We start from the raw sequence: 17,048 nt of genomic DNA, 5'->3' as shown, positions 1-17,048 counted from the left end.
AATTATGATAAACATGTCATTTAACTCAGGGACAAGTGACACTGTTTAAAATAATGTTGAATCTTTTTAAGAGCACTATGTTCTCAAATGACATCTTATGTGAATTATATAATTTCCATGATGCTTATTCTATTTATTCCTTTTTTGTTGCTAATGTAAATGGATTTATCATGATGATATCTAACCAATTTGCATTTACAAGGTATCAATTCCTTACTATTACTTTTGTACTCAACCATCTTACTGAATATTGTTGTTCAGTAGTTTTTCACCTAAGACTTATGTAAGCAAACATACTAACAGGGTTAAACTAATTTAAAAAATATCCTCTTCACCTTATTTTCAAAATTTGTATTAATTTTTTTTTTTTGTTAAGTGTAGTGGTTATTAAACTTAGTATTACCACAATGCTGTGCTTGGTTCATGTTTGGCTATTTATTATATAACCAATACTTATGAAGCCACTGTCTAACCTCAGACTAGATCATTGACCTGTCAGCCTCCTCCTACCTCCATGGTTAAATATTACTGTGAAATTTTAGTTCATCATTCTTTTGCTTTTTGGTACTGCCGTATATACTTGGCCTAGACACAGTCAACCCTCATTATTCAGAGTCCCTATTTGTGAATTCACCTGCTTGCCAAAATTTATTTCTAAATACAATGTCAATACCCAGAGCTCTCCATACTAAACTGGTGAGAGAAGTGCCCTCCTGGCACTGTGCACCCAGCTGCTGCTTGTTCCAATTTGTGCTGTCAACAAGTATCCTTTTCAGTCTAGTTGGTGTCACATTTTTCATCTTTATGCTTTTGGGCGGTGATTTTGCTGCTAAAATGCCCCCCAAATGTAGCACTTTAAGGGCTGTCTGGTGTTCCCGAGCACAAGAAGGCTATAATGTGCCTTACACAGAAAATGTATTAGATAAGCTTTGTTCAGACATGTTATAGGGACTGTGAGCTCACTGTGAATCAACAGTGTATACTGACTATGTCTTTAGAAACAAGCAAGGTTTTGTACTCATTGTTAGTTGAAAGCGTGAGCAGAGGATGGAAGGAAGCTAAGCCTTTGTCTCTTCTAGAACGATGGTTCAGCAGATGCTGATTCCATGACTACAGAGCACGCAGCACACACGAGGACCAACCATACATATACACCCAAACAGCACTGTTCAATGTCACTCGTTTCTGAACTCTACAAGAGAACTGCAATGGGTAGTGTCTTTGGATTTGCTCTTTTCACTCAACAGTAAGAGGTTCTATTTCTAGTTGGGGGGCAATTTTTTGCGTCCTTAGGTTTAGATGTGTCTCCTATAAGAAAAATACTGCTAGGGTTTGTTTGCTTTAAAATTCAAAAATTTTGGTGTCTGATTTTTTAAATCATTTTATAATTTGTAGTGATTACTGGTAATACTCAGATTTCCTTTGCCAGCTTTATTTACCCACTTTTCCCATGCTTTTTACTTGACTTTGTTTCTCCCCTTTTTCTTATTACATTATTTATCAGTTCTCACTTGAATTTTATCCATGCGTACTAAAAAAACCTAGAATTGGTATCAACTGCTCACCCAAAATACACAATACTGAGACACTCCAAATCCTTTCCCCACTGTACATGCTGATTTGAATTTCACCGTTTGGCATTATCATTTTATACTCATTTAAGTTTTCCTGCATGTAGAAAGTGTCATTACAATCCACATTTTATGACTCCCAAGAACTTCTATTTAATGTTACCAAACTCGTATCTGGAACTAGGATCCAGGCTAGATTTCGTGTTGTTTATCACGTTCACACAGTGTTTGGCTTTAGACATCCCTGCCACTTACTTTGTGCTCCTATGTATCAGGTACTATTCTCTGTAAGAGCTAATCTACATTTGTTAATTCATTGAAGTCTCACGATGCTATGATGGTCATGTAATATTATGCTCCTCATCAAATGGTTAGGTATTATTATGCTCCTTCAAAATTTCCTTCCTGAGGTTTCCTATCTCAGAACCAGAATTCCGAAGACACTCAGTTGCCTTATTCAACTTTTCACTCCAATATATAACACACCTCACAGTCTCAACATTACCCAAGGCTACTATCACTGCAGACAGCACCAGAGCATTTCCTGAGGTTTGGGGGAAGTAGCTTTAAACTTAACCTACAGCTTCAAATTCTGCTTCCCAAGACAACAGCGGCAAACAGTTCCATCCTTGCTATTCAAGTACTGTAAAACACTGACCATATACTCTACTTTCAGTTCAGATCAAGTATCCAATTTTTAAAATTATTTTCCCTCCCTGGATTCTTAAAATTTCAAGAAAAGGTTTGTTGATACCTTTCCTGAGTGAAAACCAAAAGAAAAAGTTGGTGAAGCAGTTAATCCTCACCATGGCATGGACTGTATCTCTACCAGCATTGTGCAAAAGGCAGCCCTCTGCTGCCACGGAAATAAGATGCTATGGAACAGAAATACAGTAGTAAAATTTTTTTCCCTTGAAGAGGCAGTGTGCTCTGAGCACAGGAAAAAAGCAAGGAGAAGAAAGTACCCCTGTGAAACCAGTGTGCTCAGGCAGGTACCTGGTCAGGGGTCAGCTGAGATGGCTTGGGCTGTGGGTACAAGTACTAATGACAAGTCACGCCAAACACAACCAGTTTCTTCCTGGGGCACTGATTTCCTGATTTCTCTATGGGCTCTAGAATAGTTTTCTTCCTTTCACCAAGTAGAAAACTCACATAAGATGGAATTCATTTATAAAAGATAGCATATATTTATTTAGAGTCATAAGCAGTGTGGTTCAAGCCAAAAAGAAACCATTCCACCTCACTCCATGCTGAGTCCTAGCACTGGGCCCAGAGCGGTGGGAAGGCAGCCTGGGGCCCGTTCATAGGTTTACAAGTTTTTCATTGAGGGCAATCTGGGACTGCGTGAGATTGGCCAGGTAGGTTACCATCAGCAGGTCCTGGGAGAGAAAGAAACCACAATGAGTAAGGGGCTGGGTGTAAAGGGGGCAGAAAGACTGGTTTTGGCCAGCTCCACGGTGAACAATGGGTGAAGGACAGTCCTGAGTAATGACAGCTGGGAAAAGTGGAGCTGGAGTTGAAGGTGTAAGACAGGCAGGAAATGCTTAAGAGCACATTCCCATGATAAACTGACAGATGAGGGGGCTTCGGCTGAGACTCAAGGGCTGAATGTTAGGGGAAATGTGGTAGACTGTCTATAACTCAGAGAGTGAAAATTAAGAAATAGTATTTTCAAAACCCCGGAGTTTTAGCTTTCCTGTGAACCATGGATTGAGACAAGAAGTCACAGTAGCATCAGCAGTACCTGAGCCAGTGGAGACAAGGAAGGAAAAGAGAGTGTGACCACACATGCTATCCTTTCCTCCTCTCAGTCTGGACTGCAAGGGGACCAAAGGCAAAGCCCTATCTCCTCTGGGCACTCTCCCCCAACTCTCTTCATAGTTAGATGTGTATGTGCGGAGGTGGAGAAAGGCACAGGCTCCCAGAAAGCCAGAATGGCACTCACGTTGATGTTGCTGTTGAGCATGGTCTCGAAGTCATCGGGAACTATTTTGGGTACTTGGTTAACCAGACTCATCAAGAAGCGGCCCACGGTATTGTCAGCTGACACCTTTCCAGACTAAGCACCAAACAAAAACTCCATGAGGCTCAGTTAATTCCCACCAGTAGGACAATCATTTCACCAGCATCTCTCAGCCATTTCAATTTCAGACTGGAAATCCATGCCCTCCTTCTGCCTCTCCTTCCCCTCCTCACCAGTACGTCCTCTGCATACTGCAACACTGTGCTCAGGGCATCCTGGATGCGAGCCGACGCCCCTCCTACTTGCTGCAAGTCACTCGAGAGTCCGATCACCCGATTAGGGCTAAAACAAGTCTTCATGATCAGGTCAACTGTGGGAGCGGGTTTGGGGGGTAGGAGAGACACAGAGAACTCGGTCATCCCTTCAGATAACCACTCTGCTAAACTTCCACCTCCCTCTGGACTCAGTCAACTTTCCCCAAAATCCCCTGCTCTGCCATTATTAGCCTTTTTTCTCCTGAGAAGAATTCAGCTCCTTTACCTGCTGTGCTATTCACTGGCTCAGTCTCTGATGTCCTGAATCTCATGTATATAGGAGAATGACTCTGACTTTAGTCCTCACAAAATTTAGATCAATGGTTCCTATTTAAATGCCCTAAGGGCCTCCGTCCTGTTACAGAGCAGTAACCCTACGATGAAAAATGCTGAAGGTCTCTAAAGAGGATGAGGGAAGGTTACTCACCTCCAATGCGCTCAGTGTCATAATACGCATACTTCACTGTCAGAGGTGTGAACATCACCCCCATGGTCCTCCCGGGGACACCCATTAAAGTGCTAGGGAGAGAGAAATCAAAGTAAACAGACAGCATTGGGAGAGGTTCCCATGTCTACTCCAGATGAGGTGCTTGAACCCCAAGGGTATCACACTAGCAAGTCACTCTCTTCCTTAGCTCATTTTCCGCACCAAACCCCTGGCCAGGCGCTCAAGGGGACTCAGCTTTTGGAAGTGGCCTGGTCTCTTGCCAGGGTTACTTCACACACTGGCAATTTCAGTGATGAGAGGGTAGGTACCAGATTTGCCTGTGGAACTAGCTGCCTAGGAACGAAGAGACAGGATGGGTCTTTTCTGAAATCAGATTCTCCAGAAGTAAAATAGTAACTATAAAGTAATCTTGCTTTTACTATGTCAACTCTCCATTTTCATCTGGAACTTGAGGAATTATCTGGAAAGGCCAAGAAATGATGTAATGGTCACAGTTCAGCAATAAACTACCGGCCTGCAAGGACTTGGCATCCAGCACCTGTCCTACTATATAATGGGTTAACTTGTTACCATTCATGTCAGACCAGAAACAACAGTTGAGCAGTGTAAGAGATACACTAACAAATGTCTTCATTCCAACCAAAACATAAAACCCTCCAACTCCCCCAGGAGTTCTCATCAGTGTGCCACCAGGGTCTTTCCCAATACCCCCTGCCACAAGCACTCAACTGCCTACAGCTCAATGGGTAAACACTGCAAAGTTATTGTTATCAAAACTGAACTAATTTTGGGCAAACAGACGTATTCAACACAAGGACAGTTGTCTTTTAATCTGTACTACTCTGAATTCTGTGCTCTGCTCCAGGGATAGTGACAAAAATAAAGGGTAACTCAGAAAGACAGTGAACACACTGAAAGATATGGCAGAATACCATGTAAGGACGGGCTGTGGGAGCTGTGGAGAGCTGGCCTCTAGGAAAGATGATGCAGGATGGCTTACCCAAAGAGCTGCCACCTGAAATTTCTTAAGAGTAATGAGTACAACTAGGATCAGTGAGATTTCAGGAACAGATTCTGTGTCACAGTAAAAGCCTTCTAATGTGAACTGCTGAGAACAAGCATGGGCTTCTCAGGAGGCAGGTGAGTTACAAGCTGAATGATTAAATTTGTTGGGTAGAGGTGGGGATGTCACCAGGCACAGTAAGCTCTAGTCAGCCTTCCATGCTGGTGTGGCACAAAACTCTGGTCACCTGACGTAGGCCTTGATGCTCATGCGGCCATTCTGGAGGCTCGTGTCCACAGTGAGGTGAATGGGGTTGGGGGCTTCCCGGCTGTAGTACTCGTGGATCAGTACGGAGTGCTCTGTGATGTCATGGCCCGTAGCGTACCTGGAAAAGGCAATATGGTTGTAGACTTGTGTCTAAATGTGACAGTAATACCAAATAAGGCCATGGTGTGGCTAGCTCTAGATACTGGAAGCTAGAGATACCCAGCAAGACATCAAATACCAAAAACAAAAAAAATACTGACTGTATCACATCAAAGGCTGACTTACAGCTCTTGAAGATGCCAAGTCATCAGCAAGGCAAAAAAAAAAAAAAAAAGGAAACCTCCTCAGTAAGTTACAATTCAAGAGAAAAATTCTTGGCCTTGGCCTCAGTGTCAGAATTGCCAGCAAAACACACTCAATCCATAGCTTCTTGAGCCACCATGCTTTCAACACTGTCCCCAAAGAGAGCATATTTTATCTACTCTGGTGCAGAAGACTTTGGCAATCACTGAGACAATTATGTATTATGCCCCGACACCGCCACCCCCCCCCCAACTTACCAACCCAGGATGAGCTCATTTGGAGAGACTTTCTTGTGCAATTCATACATGTTCTTAGCAAATTCCATGTCAACAGCCACCTATGAAGGAAGACAAGAAAGGAAGCTAAGAAACTGTAAGTCCGTACAAAAATGTGTTAACAAGGGACAAGAGGTGACCCCAAAAGACAGAAGAGACCTGGGTGTATGCATAAAAGAGAGGAAGTTCTTTGAATTGTAGGAGCTCTATTAATGAGCAAATGTCTGGAAGGGGCCGGCAGGGGAGCCCAGCACACCCACAGCTGTGGATGTCACCAGGCCAGTTCAAAATTCTCACTCACCTCATCTTCTGACTCATTATGTGGCACTGAGAAGCAGTTGGTCACCTCCACTGAGTGCTTGTCAACGGTTCCTGTGAGAGAGAAGTGGCCAGGAGTTCTATAACCGTAGGGCACCCAACAGTCACCAACCACTTTCCAAATGCTTTAGGTCTCCTCAAAGTCACTGAACTCATTAGCCCTAAGTTCAGCCATGTACATCGATAGGACCAGGGTTCTCCAGAGAACTGAAACTCTGGAGTCACCTCCAACTCCTTTTAGCCAGCAACACACAGGGTCTATTCTTCATTCGCAAGGTCTCCTATGTGCAACTTCCTGCTACCAGTCCTGCTCCACATCTTCACCCTATGAACTTCACTTTTTAGTTTTCAGATCATCTCCTTATTCTTTAATCTGTAGATACTAGAAGATTTTAATGTTTACAAAGACCACCCAGACAGTAGCCTAGTCTCAGAGCACAAGTTTAGGTAGCTTTATCTGCATCTCCCTTTAGCAATCTGATGCAATCGTCAGAATATTCATCTGATCATCAGAGACCTTCAACTCTGAACCTGGAACACCAATGTCAGTCTTCTACCACTGACTCGTACTCTTTGGGTTCTGAAACCTTTACTCCCATTTTTTTTCTCTTGACTTCACAAAAACTGCTGGTGCCTTGATATCTTCATTTTTCCTTAATCTATCGGCACCTCCCACCACAAGCTTTAAGTGCATCTCCCTCCATCAAAGACCATGTTTCCTATCTCCATTAGTGACTCAATCTACTTCACTACGGTTTTGCTTCTTTAGCTGAAACTGTGTCCCCAAATTCAACAGATATTCTTTACCTCCTTAGAATTTTCTTCAGCATTTAAACTTGACCACTTTAAGTTTCTGAAATAGCAAAGTCCTCTGTATTTCCATCTACCATGCTACCTTCTGTTAGTGCACTTATCACACTATATTCTGTTTATGTGTGAGAGTATATCTTTACCTTGGATTTAAAGTCAAAGCAGAGCACATCTTATTAAATTTTGAACTCTAAATACCTAACAGATTTATGGCACATAAGAGGCATCAGTGACTATTTAACCAAATGAAATGCTTCATGAATCATCTGAGAAAATCTGTATGTTCCTAGTAAACAGAATCTATGCTTCATTCCAGTCTAGAATCTGACGCTTTAGATTACTGTTGCTATAACTCGGGACACTGACATAAACCTTGGGTGGGTAGTTGTTTCTTTAGTTAAACACCTCCAGTGAGCTAGGAAGATCTGCATAGCATAGCTTTAAATGCCAAGGTAGTGACACACAACTATTTTTTACAGAAGTTCAAAGGAGAGGATGGCCACAGACCACACTCACACTTTGGGAGGCTGACAAGGGCAAGGGTTTGCGAACTGATACTGGACACTGGAAACTTTAATTGGGAACCTGGAAGATGAGTGGAACTTAAATGGAGAGCAGGAAAGACACTCATGACAAAGAGAATACAAGGCTTCAACTGAGAAAAACCATGCAATATTTAGAAGGTAATCTCTGTAAAATGCTTCAAAGATATCCCTCAAAGATAGATAAAGAAAGGGAGGATATTCATGTATTAGGGGTGGTGTAAGGCCTGATGTAGAGGATGGCTACCAACAGCTATTTCGTATCTAGTGTGCACCAGCTGTTAGCTGCTCTCTGTAGTAATTTAGTTCTCAAAGACTAAGCCTCAGGTAGCCCCTGAAGGAACTAGAGTAGGTAATTTGTCCCAAGTTATATGGCTAATATTTGGCTGAATATGTCTACAAATTTTGCCCTCTTTGCAATACACCAACTGTCTTCTACATTAAAAGGCACGTTCAAACAAACAAAGAAATAATATGTAATTGATGAGAGTGGATTCACAAACCTGTCTAAATCTACGACTAAGATGGAATAAAAATGAATTTGATGGGATCAGAAGTCCCCAGGGAAAGGGATTATTATCAAAAATCCCTCTTTGGGGCTTTTCAGTTTTACTGGTTACTTGACCATATAAAATGTATCCATCAAGTTTAAGAAATGGGGAGAGAACTGGTTATTTCTTGACTTGAAGGTTAAGCAATATCATAAACAGACAATAGCATTTGCATCAAATGGGGAATCAGACACAGTTCTGATAAGGGAAAAAGAGCATCAGGCTTAAATGTTTAGGAAAGCAGATTATTGCAACACTCGTAAACCAACATTATCCCACTCCTTTGCACAGTGGCTAGCTATATATATATATATTTGTAATTAACTTCTATTTACTTCTGGAAAATAAAGACATTTTGGTCAGTGGCTAAGGGAGAAAAACGTGGTCACTGGGCCCAGGCAGTCAAGTCTTCTTAGCCGGTGAATTCATTTTTGGTAGACTTGGGCTGGTCATATTTGACTGTCAATACTTTTGGGAAGATTTAAAAAGAAAACATAGGCCACGTGGCACACAATATTTCTTCCATAAACAACTACTGCTTATACAACTATATGCCGCCCAAAGTGAGAGCAATTTGCAAGAAAGTAGAGATGTCTGAGGAAGGTAAGTGGCAGCGAGAGGTGGGATGGAGACACGGTTAAGAGTCCAATGAGAACGGGAGGAGAGCGCAGTGAGACAAAAGGGAGGCGCGAGGTAAAAGAACGTCAGTTTCCTCCCATCACTCACCCAGCAGCGTCCCGATAACCCGGGCGGCACCCTCGTTGCGTCTCTCGTAGCTGTCCACGATGGAGGCCAAAATGACCGGGTGCAGCCGGACCACGCGGCCTCCCGGGAAGGGGCCTGGGAGCGCAGGGCCGGGCAGCGACTGCGCCGGGGCCTGCGCGGGGGCCGGCGCCGAGGCCGGGGCTGGCCCGGAGCCGCGGTCGGAGCCGCAGCCGCCGCCGCCGCCGGGTCTGCGGATGAAGCTGGGGCCGGCGTCGGGGCTGGAGCCGGCGCCGGGGCAGAAGCCGGCGCGGCCGCTGGCGCCGAGGCCGGGGCGGGGGCCGGGGCCGGCGCCGGGGCCGGGGCCGGGGCTGAGGCTGGAGCCGCAGCCGGAGCGGGGGCTGGCGTGGCGGCAGGAGCACTCGCCGGCACCGTCGGCGTGGCCATCTTGGCGAGAAGAGACGGAGTCGGGAGCGGAAGGGAGCGAGAGGGCGAGAATCGGGAGCCCGATAGGCTGGACGGCCACTCAGTCAACCGGGTCTCGGTGCCTATTGGCTGCTGACGGGGCTTCTCGGGGCACTATGGTTTCCTGCTCTGCTTGTAATTTCTTCCGGCGTTTGTGCTCTCGATTTCGGTCCGGTGCGCACTCTGATAATTGGGCTGCATAGTTCCGAGAAACTTGGGACCGCGCTGGAAGCGGATCAACGCAGTCTGCGCAGCTGCCACCAGATGGAGCCAGAGAGTAGCGCAAAGGTCTTAATTCAGGTTCAGAGGTCCATGGAAGCGTGACCGCCAATCATAGCAGGAATCTAGAAAACTTAAATAAGGGACCAGGAAAATGAATAACTATAAGAAAGTGAAAATCAAAATCAACAAAAAACTATGAACCAGAGACACTCTATGGGTGGTGGGGGGCGGGGAGGGGAGGGATTGGGGTCAAAATAAAGGGATTGCAATTGTATGGGGAATATAAAAATAAAATTTATTAAAATAAATAAATAAATAAATAAATAAATAAATAAATAAATAAATAAATAAATAAATAAATAAATAAAGAGCTTGTGACCGAGTCGTTAGCCTAGACTTGGAGAGGAAAAGGAAAATTTTCTCTTACTGGAAATTGCTAAACAAATGCAGGAGACCAAATGTATCTATGTAGATTGTAACTGTATCCCCAGAGTCTAAAATAGTATTTGGTCCATGATAAGATGTGAAATACACGTGTCATCTTGGGTCAGGCTGAGAGACTACTAAATACTCTATAATTATTATTGAAAAATGTTGCAATTTAGATTTCACCTAATAAATACATGTATATTTGTGAAATGATCAAATAAAAAAAAATAAAGAGCTTTGTGCTTCCAGTCAACTGATAAGGGACTGATCACAAAGATATACAAAGAACTCACACGGCTTCACAAAAACAAAATAAACAATCCTGTCAAGAAATGGGCAGAAGAACTTAAAAGATATTTCTCCAAAGAGGAAATGCAAATGGCCAACAGGCATATGAAAAAATGTTCAACTCCCTTATCATCAGGGAAATGCAAATTAAAACCACATTGAGATACCACCTTATATCAGTATGAATGGCCCATATCAAAAAAAAACAAGCAACAGCAAATGTTGGCGAGGATGTGGTGAAAAAGGAACTCTCCTGCATTGCTGTTGGGGGTGCACACTACTCCAACCACTATGGAAAGCTGTCTGAAGGTTCCTCAGTCTACTAAAAATGGAGCTACCATACAACCTGGCAATTCCACTATTAGGGATCTACCAAAGGACACAGAAACTTTGATTCAAAAGAACACCTGTACCCCTATGTTTATTGCAGTGCTACTCATAATAGGTAAAACCTGGAAACAACCCAAATGCCCAAAAATAGATGACTGGATCAATAAGATGTGGCATAAATACACAATAGAATATTACTCAGCAATCAAAAAAGATAAACTCATGCCATTCACAGCAACATGGATGGAACTAGAAGGAATTATGCTCAGTGAAATAAGCCAGAAGGAAAAAGAAAAATATCAGATGGTTTCACTTGTAGCAGTAGTGTAGGGAACCCAATAAAACGTCAGTATAAACAAATAGTAACAGTACAAAACACAACAAAGCAAAAACGGACAATTATAAACCAGAGACATCCTGCAGGGGAGGAGGAGGGAGAGGGATTAGAGGGCGGGAGGGAGGAGCACAGGGGACTGAGGTGATGGTGCACGGGTGCATTGGTGAAGGAAACTCTGGGGACTACACCTGAGGGGGTGGGGGGAAGCAAATATTGTTTAAGAATGATGTAAAAAATTTAAAAAAACAAAATAAAATAAAGAGCTTTGTGCTTGATGGAGTCATAAGGTGTCATTACAGTGGTTTATTCATTCAACACCTTGAGTATGTGCCAGGCGCTGGGATTTATCAGTGAACAAAACAAAAGCCTTTGAAAAGTTTACATTCTAGCTAAGAGAAACAAATTAGTATTTATATTATGTAGTATGCAAGAAGGTGATAAGTGTTACAAAAAATGGGAAAAGCAGCAGAGACTAAGGGGAATCAGGAGTTGTGAGGAATTAGGATAGGTCAGGATGAGAATGGGATACTGAATGGACTTGGAGGAAGTGAGGGGGGTGACCATTATTGGGGGAAAGAGTCCTGCGGGTTGAGGGCACCGTGAGTGCAAGACCTTCTGCCAGGAGCAAGCTGGTGTGTTTGAGGAAGCTATTTGGTTGAAGTGTTAAGATCAAGCAGTGCCTAGTGGAGGTCTACCTTAGCTACTTTCTCAAGGACGTTGCCTGGGCAGGAAAGGAAACTTTTAAGGCAATGCTAGAGGATTAGCAGGATTGAAAGTGGGACAATTTAGAATGGAAGAACTTTAAGTGTATTGTAAATGAAGGGTAAGGATCTGAAGAAGCAAAAAGCTTGAATATAAAAATGTGAGAAAGGGGAACCATGTAATCAAACAATCAAACAAGGTAGGAGAAGCCTAAATGAGAGGGAGGATCCCACACAGGATGAGGCATGCTGGAGAGCCTGCCTGGGGCCATGACCTCCCGTGGGTGCCTCGTGGAGTTTTGCCTTAGCTGGGGTTGGTTCCTTGACATCCCATTGGAAGAAGAGCAGAGGAGGGAGCTACCCTCCATGAAGACGTGTTGGAGCCCCCAAATGATGGCTCTTGCACATCTGGGACCTCATATCCACACGTTGGGTTGAATTTGGTTGGACACTTCATCATTACAAATTTTGCCTCTGTATCGATGGCTGAAAGGTGTTTCTCTCTCGAAGGAAAGCTGATAGGGACAAGTGAAGAATCCCAGACACTGACTTGGTGTGAGAAGGGAAGTTGCAGGGGCTCCTGTTAAATGACATTTTCCTCATGTTATAGGACAGGGAGAGGGGCAGCCCAAGCCCCGCAAACCTGCCTATTCTAAATGGGTTCTGCCATCCGCCGCATCAACACAAAACATATGAGACTTTAATGGGAAGGAACTTTAATACAACTAGGAAACAATACAGGTAAGGCAAAGAGTCTAGTTTCTAAATGAAGCACCCAAAGTTACCCGTCCCCTCGTGGGTAAAAGTTCATCCATATGGGATCGGCCCAGAACAAGGCCCCAAAGCCTGCCACAAGTCTAAAGCATCTTCCAGTGGGGACCCACAGCAAAGGGTCACAAACAACCAGACAAGCCCGGAAGGAAAAGAGCAAAATCAACATCAAGATAAAAGCTGCCATTGTCACCTCCCCACGGGTCTCACCCACATCTGTGTCACCCAGTCCACGACCAAAAAACAAGCGCAGTTTCTTCACATGTCTCTAGGCTCCATGCGCCTCCTCCAGGTCTCCTGGCTCCATCCTGCTTCCTTCCTCAGTCTCTTCTGCAGCTTCTTCTCTTCCTGCTCAGCTCCACCCTCCCTTGGGTGGGGCAGGGAACCTCCCCCTTTCCTGGGGACCACCCTGTTGCACTCAGGGCAGTGGAGGCAGGTGATCTGTTGAGAATGGCAATGCCAAGGAAGGTTCAGCCTTGGGAAAATGGACGGTGTTCGCGAGAGGCACTGAAAGTGAGCCAGCAAAGGCATTGGCCCGTGATGGGAGGGCCTGGCTGAGCCTGGAGAGCTCAGGGATCTGGTCAGCTTTTATGATTTTTCTCTAGTCACATGTTCAGGGGTGGGAGGAGAGAGCATTGGTAGACCTTCCCTGGGATGCTAATTGACCAGGAGAAGGAAATATACATATATCCTAACTTTCCAATGGCTGAGGGGTGCAAGCAGTCTGAATTCTATAAATGGAAACTCTGGGGTTAGAGCTGATAAAATATAGTTACACTATTTCCCTTCATTAGTATTTTTTCACATTAAAAATTATATTTTACATCATCGTTCATTTTTAAGCACTATTTGCTTCCCCCCATGCCCTCAGGTGAGTCCCCATAGAGCTTCCTTCACCCATGCACCCGTGCACCATCACCTCAGTCCCCTGTGCTCCTCCCTCCCTCCCTCTGATCCCTCTCCCTCCTCCTCCCCTGCAGGATGTCTCTGATTTATAATGGTCTGTTTTTGCTTTGTTGTTTTCATATATATTTTATCCATTCATTTGATTGAAAGCATTCCATATTATCATGCTTTAGGTATATCTTTTGTAAATAGCATACAACTAAATATTTAAAAAGGCCAATCTGACAGTCTCTTTCTTTGAACTGACAAACCTAATTGATTAGTATTTTCTGTGTGGACATACTGGACTAATTTCTAACTTTTTATTTTTAAATTTTTATTGCTCCACTTTTACATGTTCTTTCCCCCCTTATATTTGGCCATTTAGTGCATTATTCGATTGACCGTGCTTTCTTTCTTTTTTTTTTTTTTTGTTTTTCTACTAGTTAGGAACTTCATGTTCAAGTTCTAACATTTAAATTATTATTTCATTGAATTTTACCATGTGTTTAAAATGTTTTAATTGCTTGTTTTTCAATAGTAGCTATTCCTTCGTCTACATATTCATGTTTCATAGTTCTGAAACATAGGTCAGTGACAAACTTCCATATTCCATCCAAAGATATTCTTTGAAATTTAGTATCATTTTATACTCTGAAAGATACCGACCTTCTTTGTCTGAAGATCTTAAATGAAATCATAATTATGCCTCTTTTTTTGGGTTCAGCCACAGCTGCAACCTCCCCCCTACAATGGAAAACTCCTATAATATCAAATTGCAGAGACTTGGTGAGAGGCTATGTCCCTGAGACTTTGTCAGAGCACTGCAGGTCATGGTAATTAGTCTTCTCAACACATGGACTTCCTCTCTGACTGATGGAGCAGTGGTGCTCCTGGCAGTGTGGGCACAGAAGTTACCATGCATGTTAACTCATTACTTCTCAGTTTAAGTAGCTCTACCAATGATATAAGGACTTTGAAATGCCTTAGCATTGATGTTTCCTATTCTGATTTATACACTGTTCATTATTTTCCCTGCAAGAGAAAAAACACCTCGATATAAACACTATTGATAGTATGATGACTTTATAAGGATAATACAGGTTTGGGTTATCTATATACTTACCATTTTTTTCTGTACACTATTTCTTTTTGCCTCTAAGACTTTCTTCTGAAATCCTTTAGTAAGTCTAGTAGAGCAATTCCCTTGGTGGTCCAGATTTTTTTAAAAAACATAACTATCATTTGTTTTCATTCTTGAAAGCCACTTTTCCTGGGTAGACGATTCTTTTTTTATTTTTATTTATTTTTTAAAGATTTATTTATTTATGTATACAAGAGCTGGAGTGTAGACCAGAGGTGTGGGAAGTGAGAGGATTCAGAGACAGAGTGGGAAGCAGAACATGCAAATCTGCTGAGGGGAGCAGCAGGTGAGACAGGAGAGGTCTGCTGAGCCATGTGGGTCAGCTCCCTGGCTGGATTGAACTCACGCTGCAGTGGCTGCAGATAGCCTCACAGTGCTGAGACGTAACAAGAACTGGGGTACAGGCCAGAGGTGTGTGTGTGGGGGGGTGAGAGAATTCACCAGAGACAGAGTGGGGAGCAGAGCAGGCAGATTGACTGAAATACACTGCTGAGAGGAGCAGCGGGTGAGTCAGGAGAGGTCTGCTGCACCATGTGGGTAGCTACCTGGCTGGGGATCGAACTTGTGCTGCAGTGGCTATGGCTTCATAGGTTGCGTCTTAACCCCTTGTGCCACCAGGGAGGCCCATGAATGGGAGTTTTTAGTATCAGCAGTGATACTAGGAGCAATAGGCTTAGTTGTTAGAGCCCATTCTTTTTTAAAAATCAACTTTATCAAGGTATAATCGTGTATTATAGACTGCTTCCATTTCAGGGGTATAACTCAACGAGTTAGGAAAAGTTTTGTTCTGTGTATCCATAACCACAATCAAGACAGAAGAATTTTTCTTTACCTCAAAAACGCCTTGTGTGGAGACATTAAAGCACCTTAATCCATGTTGTCATATGCTACAACATGGATTAATCTTGAGGACATCATGCTAAGTGAAAAAAGCCAGTTGTAAAAATGCACATTTATATGATTCCATTTCCATGACCTATTGTAAGTAGTCAAACACATAGATGCAGAAAAAGTTGAATAGTGATTGCCAGGGACTGTGGAGAGGGACAAATGGGCTGTTGTTCAGTAGGTAGACTTTTAGCTGTGCTAGTGAAAACTTTCTAGAAATTGTCTGTACAGTAGTGCATACATGATTAACAGTACTGTACTATACACTTAGAAATTTGAGGCTAGATCTCATGATATGTTTTTTATCATAATAAAACATTAAAATAAAGTTTAAAAAGCCCCCCAAAACACCCTGTGTCCCTTTGCAGCCAATGTCTTTTTTTGTGCCTGAATCTAGTCAACCATTTTTCAGCACCTCTGCAGATTAGTTTACATCTAAATGGACAATACCGTGTCTGACTTCTTTTGCACAGTGCAGTGTTGCAGAGACCCATCAGTGTTGTTGCATGTGGCAATAGGACATTCCTCTTTATTGCTGAATATCGTTCCATTGTGTGGACATGCCACCCTTTGTTTATCTAGTCACCTGTTGATGGAAACTTGATTTTTTTCCAGTCTTTGTGAATAAAGCTCTTGTGAAATTTATATTCATGTCTTTGCGAGAACATACGTTTTCATCTTCTTGGGTAAATACCTAGGAGTGGAATTGGCTAGGTTATAGGGTAGGTGAGGCTTTAGCTTTATAGGAACTCTCAAACTGATTGTATCATTTTACTTTCTTGCCAAAACTCATCGTGGAGGTAAAGAAAAATATTAGAGGGTAATGGCTATTGCCGTGATCATCCCCATTGGATGCTGGCGGTCCTGCCTGGAGAATCACACTGGGTGCTGCCTTCTCTGTGTCTCTCCACCCTGCCGGGCTGGCCCCAGAGAACCATTTAACACAGGGCTCCTTTCACTTGGGACATTATGAACTGTGAGCATAAAACCTCACGTCTCATTGTGGCCCTGCCAGGCCCTGACAGCCCTCTCCGATCTCTGCATTCTTTTCCTGGGGAGATGACTTTTCTCCACTTGCTTCAATTCCGTTTCACATTTACGAGTGCTGCCTCTCATATCTGGCTCTTATCTCCAGCTTCTCTCTTTGACTGGGTTTCATATTCTTCCTACAGATGATGGTGATGACAATGATGACTTGGCTTCTTTGGGGAAACCCCTCTTGGCTTCATCTTCACAAAGGCCTTTTATCGCAGTGCAGGCTGTAACTGCATCAGGCTTCCCTCAATCCTGTGACTATGCCTCAGGAAAGCAGCCCAAGCAAGTCACAACACTGCTCCTCTGTCTGGACACAGACAAGTACTTGCGGGCCAGGGGGTTATCTTTCATTCTGAGGACTCAGGGACGTTCTAGGGAAGGCAAGCATCAGAGCTGCCCAGCATTATGAGCATTTTTATAAGCACAACCACTGTCTTGCTAGCAGTTGCCAAGTCATTGGTGAGATTGCAGATTTCCTTTTCTTCC

At 43.3% G+C, this 17,048-nt stretch overlaps 1 protein-coding gene across 1 annotated transcript; it reads right to left on the bottom strand.

Annotated features, from left to right (window-relative positions):
* Window positions 1-2,716: 2,716 nt before the first annotated feature.
* Window positions 2,717-9,529, bottom strand: EIF3F (eukaryotic translation initiation factor 3 subunit F). The gene is given in 9 exon segments (XM_037522604.2): window positions 2,717-2,950; window positions 3,517-3,630; window positions 3,768-3,904; window positions 4,276-4,367; window positions 5,547-5,684; window positions 6,127-6,206; window positions 6,446-6,516; window positions 9,092-9,271; window positions 9,274-9,529. Coding segments are annotated over 9 exon segments (1,131 nt in total). The 5' UTR covers window positions 9,515-9,529; the 3' UTR covers window positions 2,717-2,872.
* Between the last annotated feature and the right edge of the window lie 7,519 nt (window positions 9,530-17,048).

The sequence above is a fragment of the Talpa occidentalis genome, unplaced genomic scaffold, assembly GCF_014898055.3.
Source record: "Talpa occidentalis isolate TD23 unplaced genomic scaffold, MPIMG_talOcc4v2.1 talOcc4.3, whole genome shotgun sequence".
NCBI classification, from domain to species: Eukaryota; Metazoa; Chordata; class Mammalia; order Eulipotyphla; family Talpidae; genus Talpa; species Talpa occidentalis.
The sequence above is the reverse complement of the archived record's forward strand: the minus strand, read 5'-3'. Positions and strand labels throughout refer to the sequence as shown.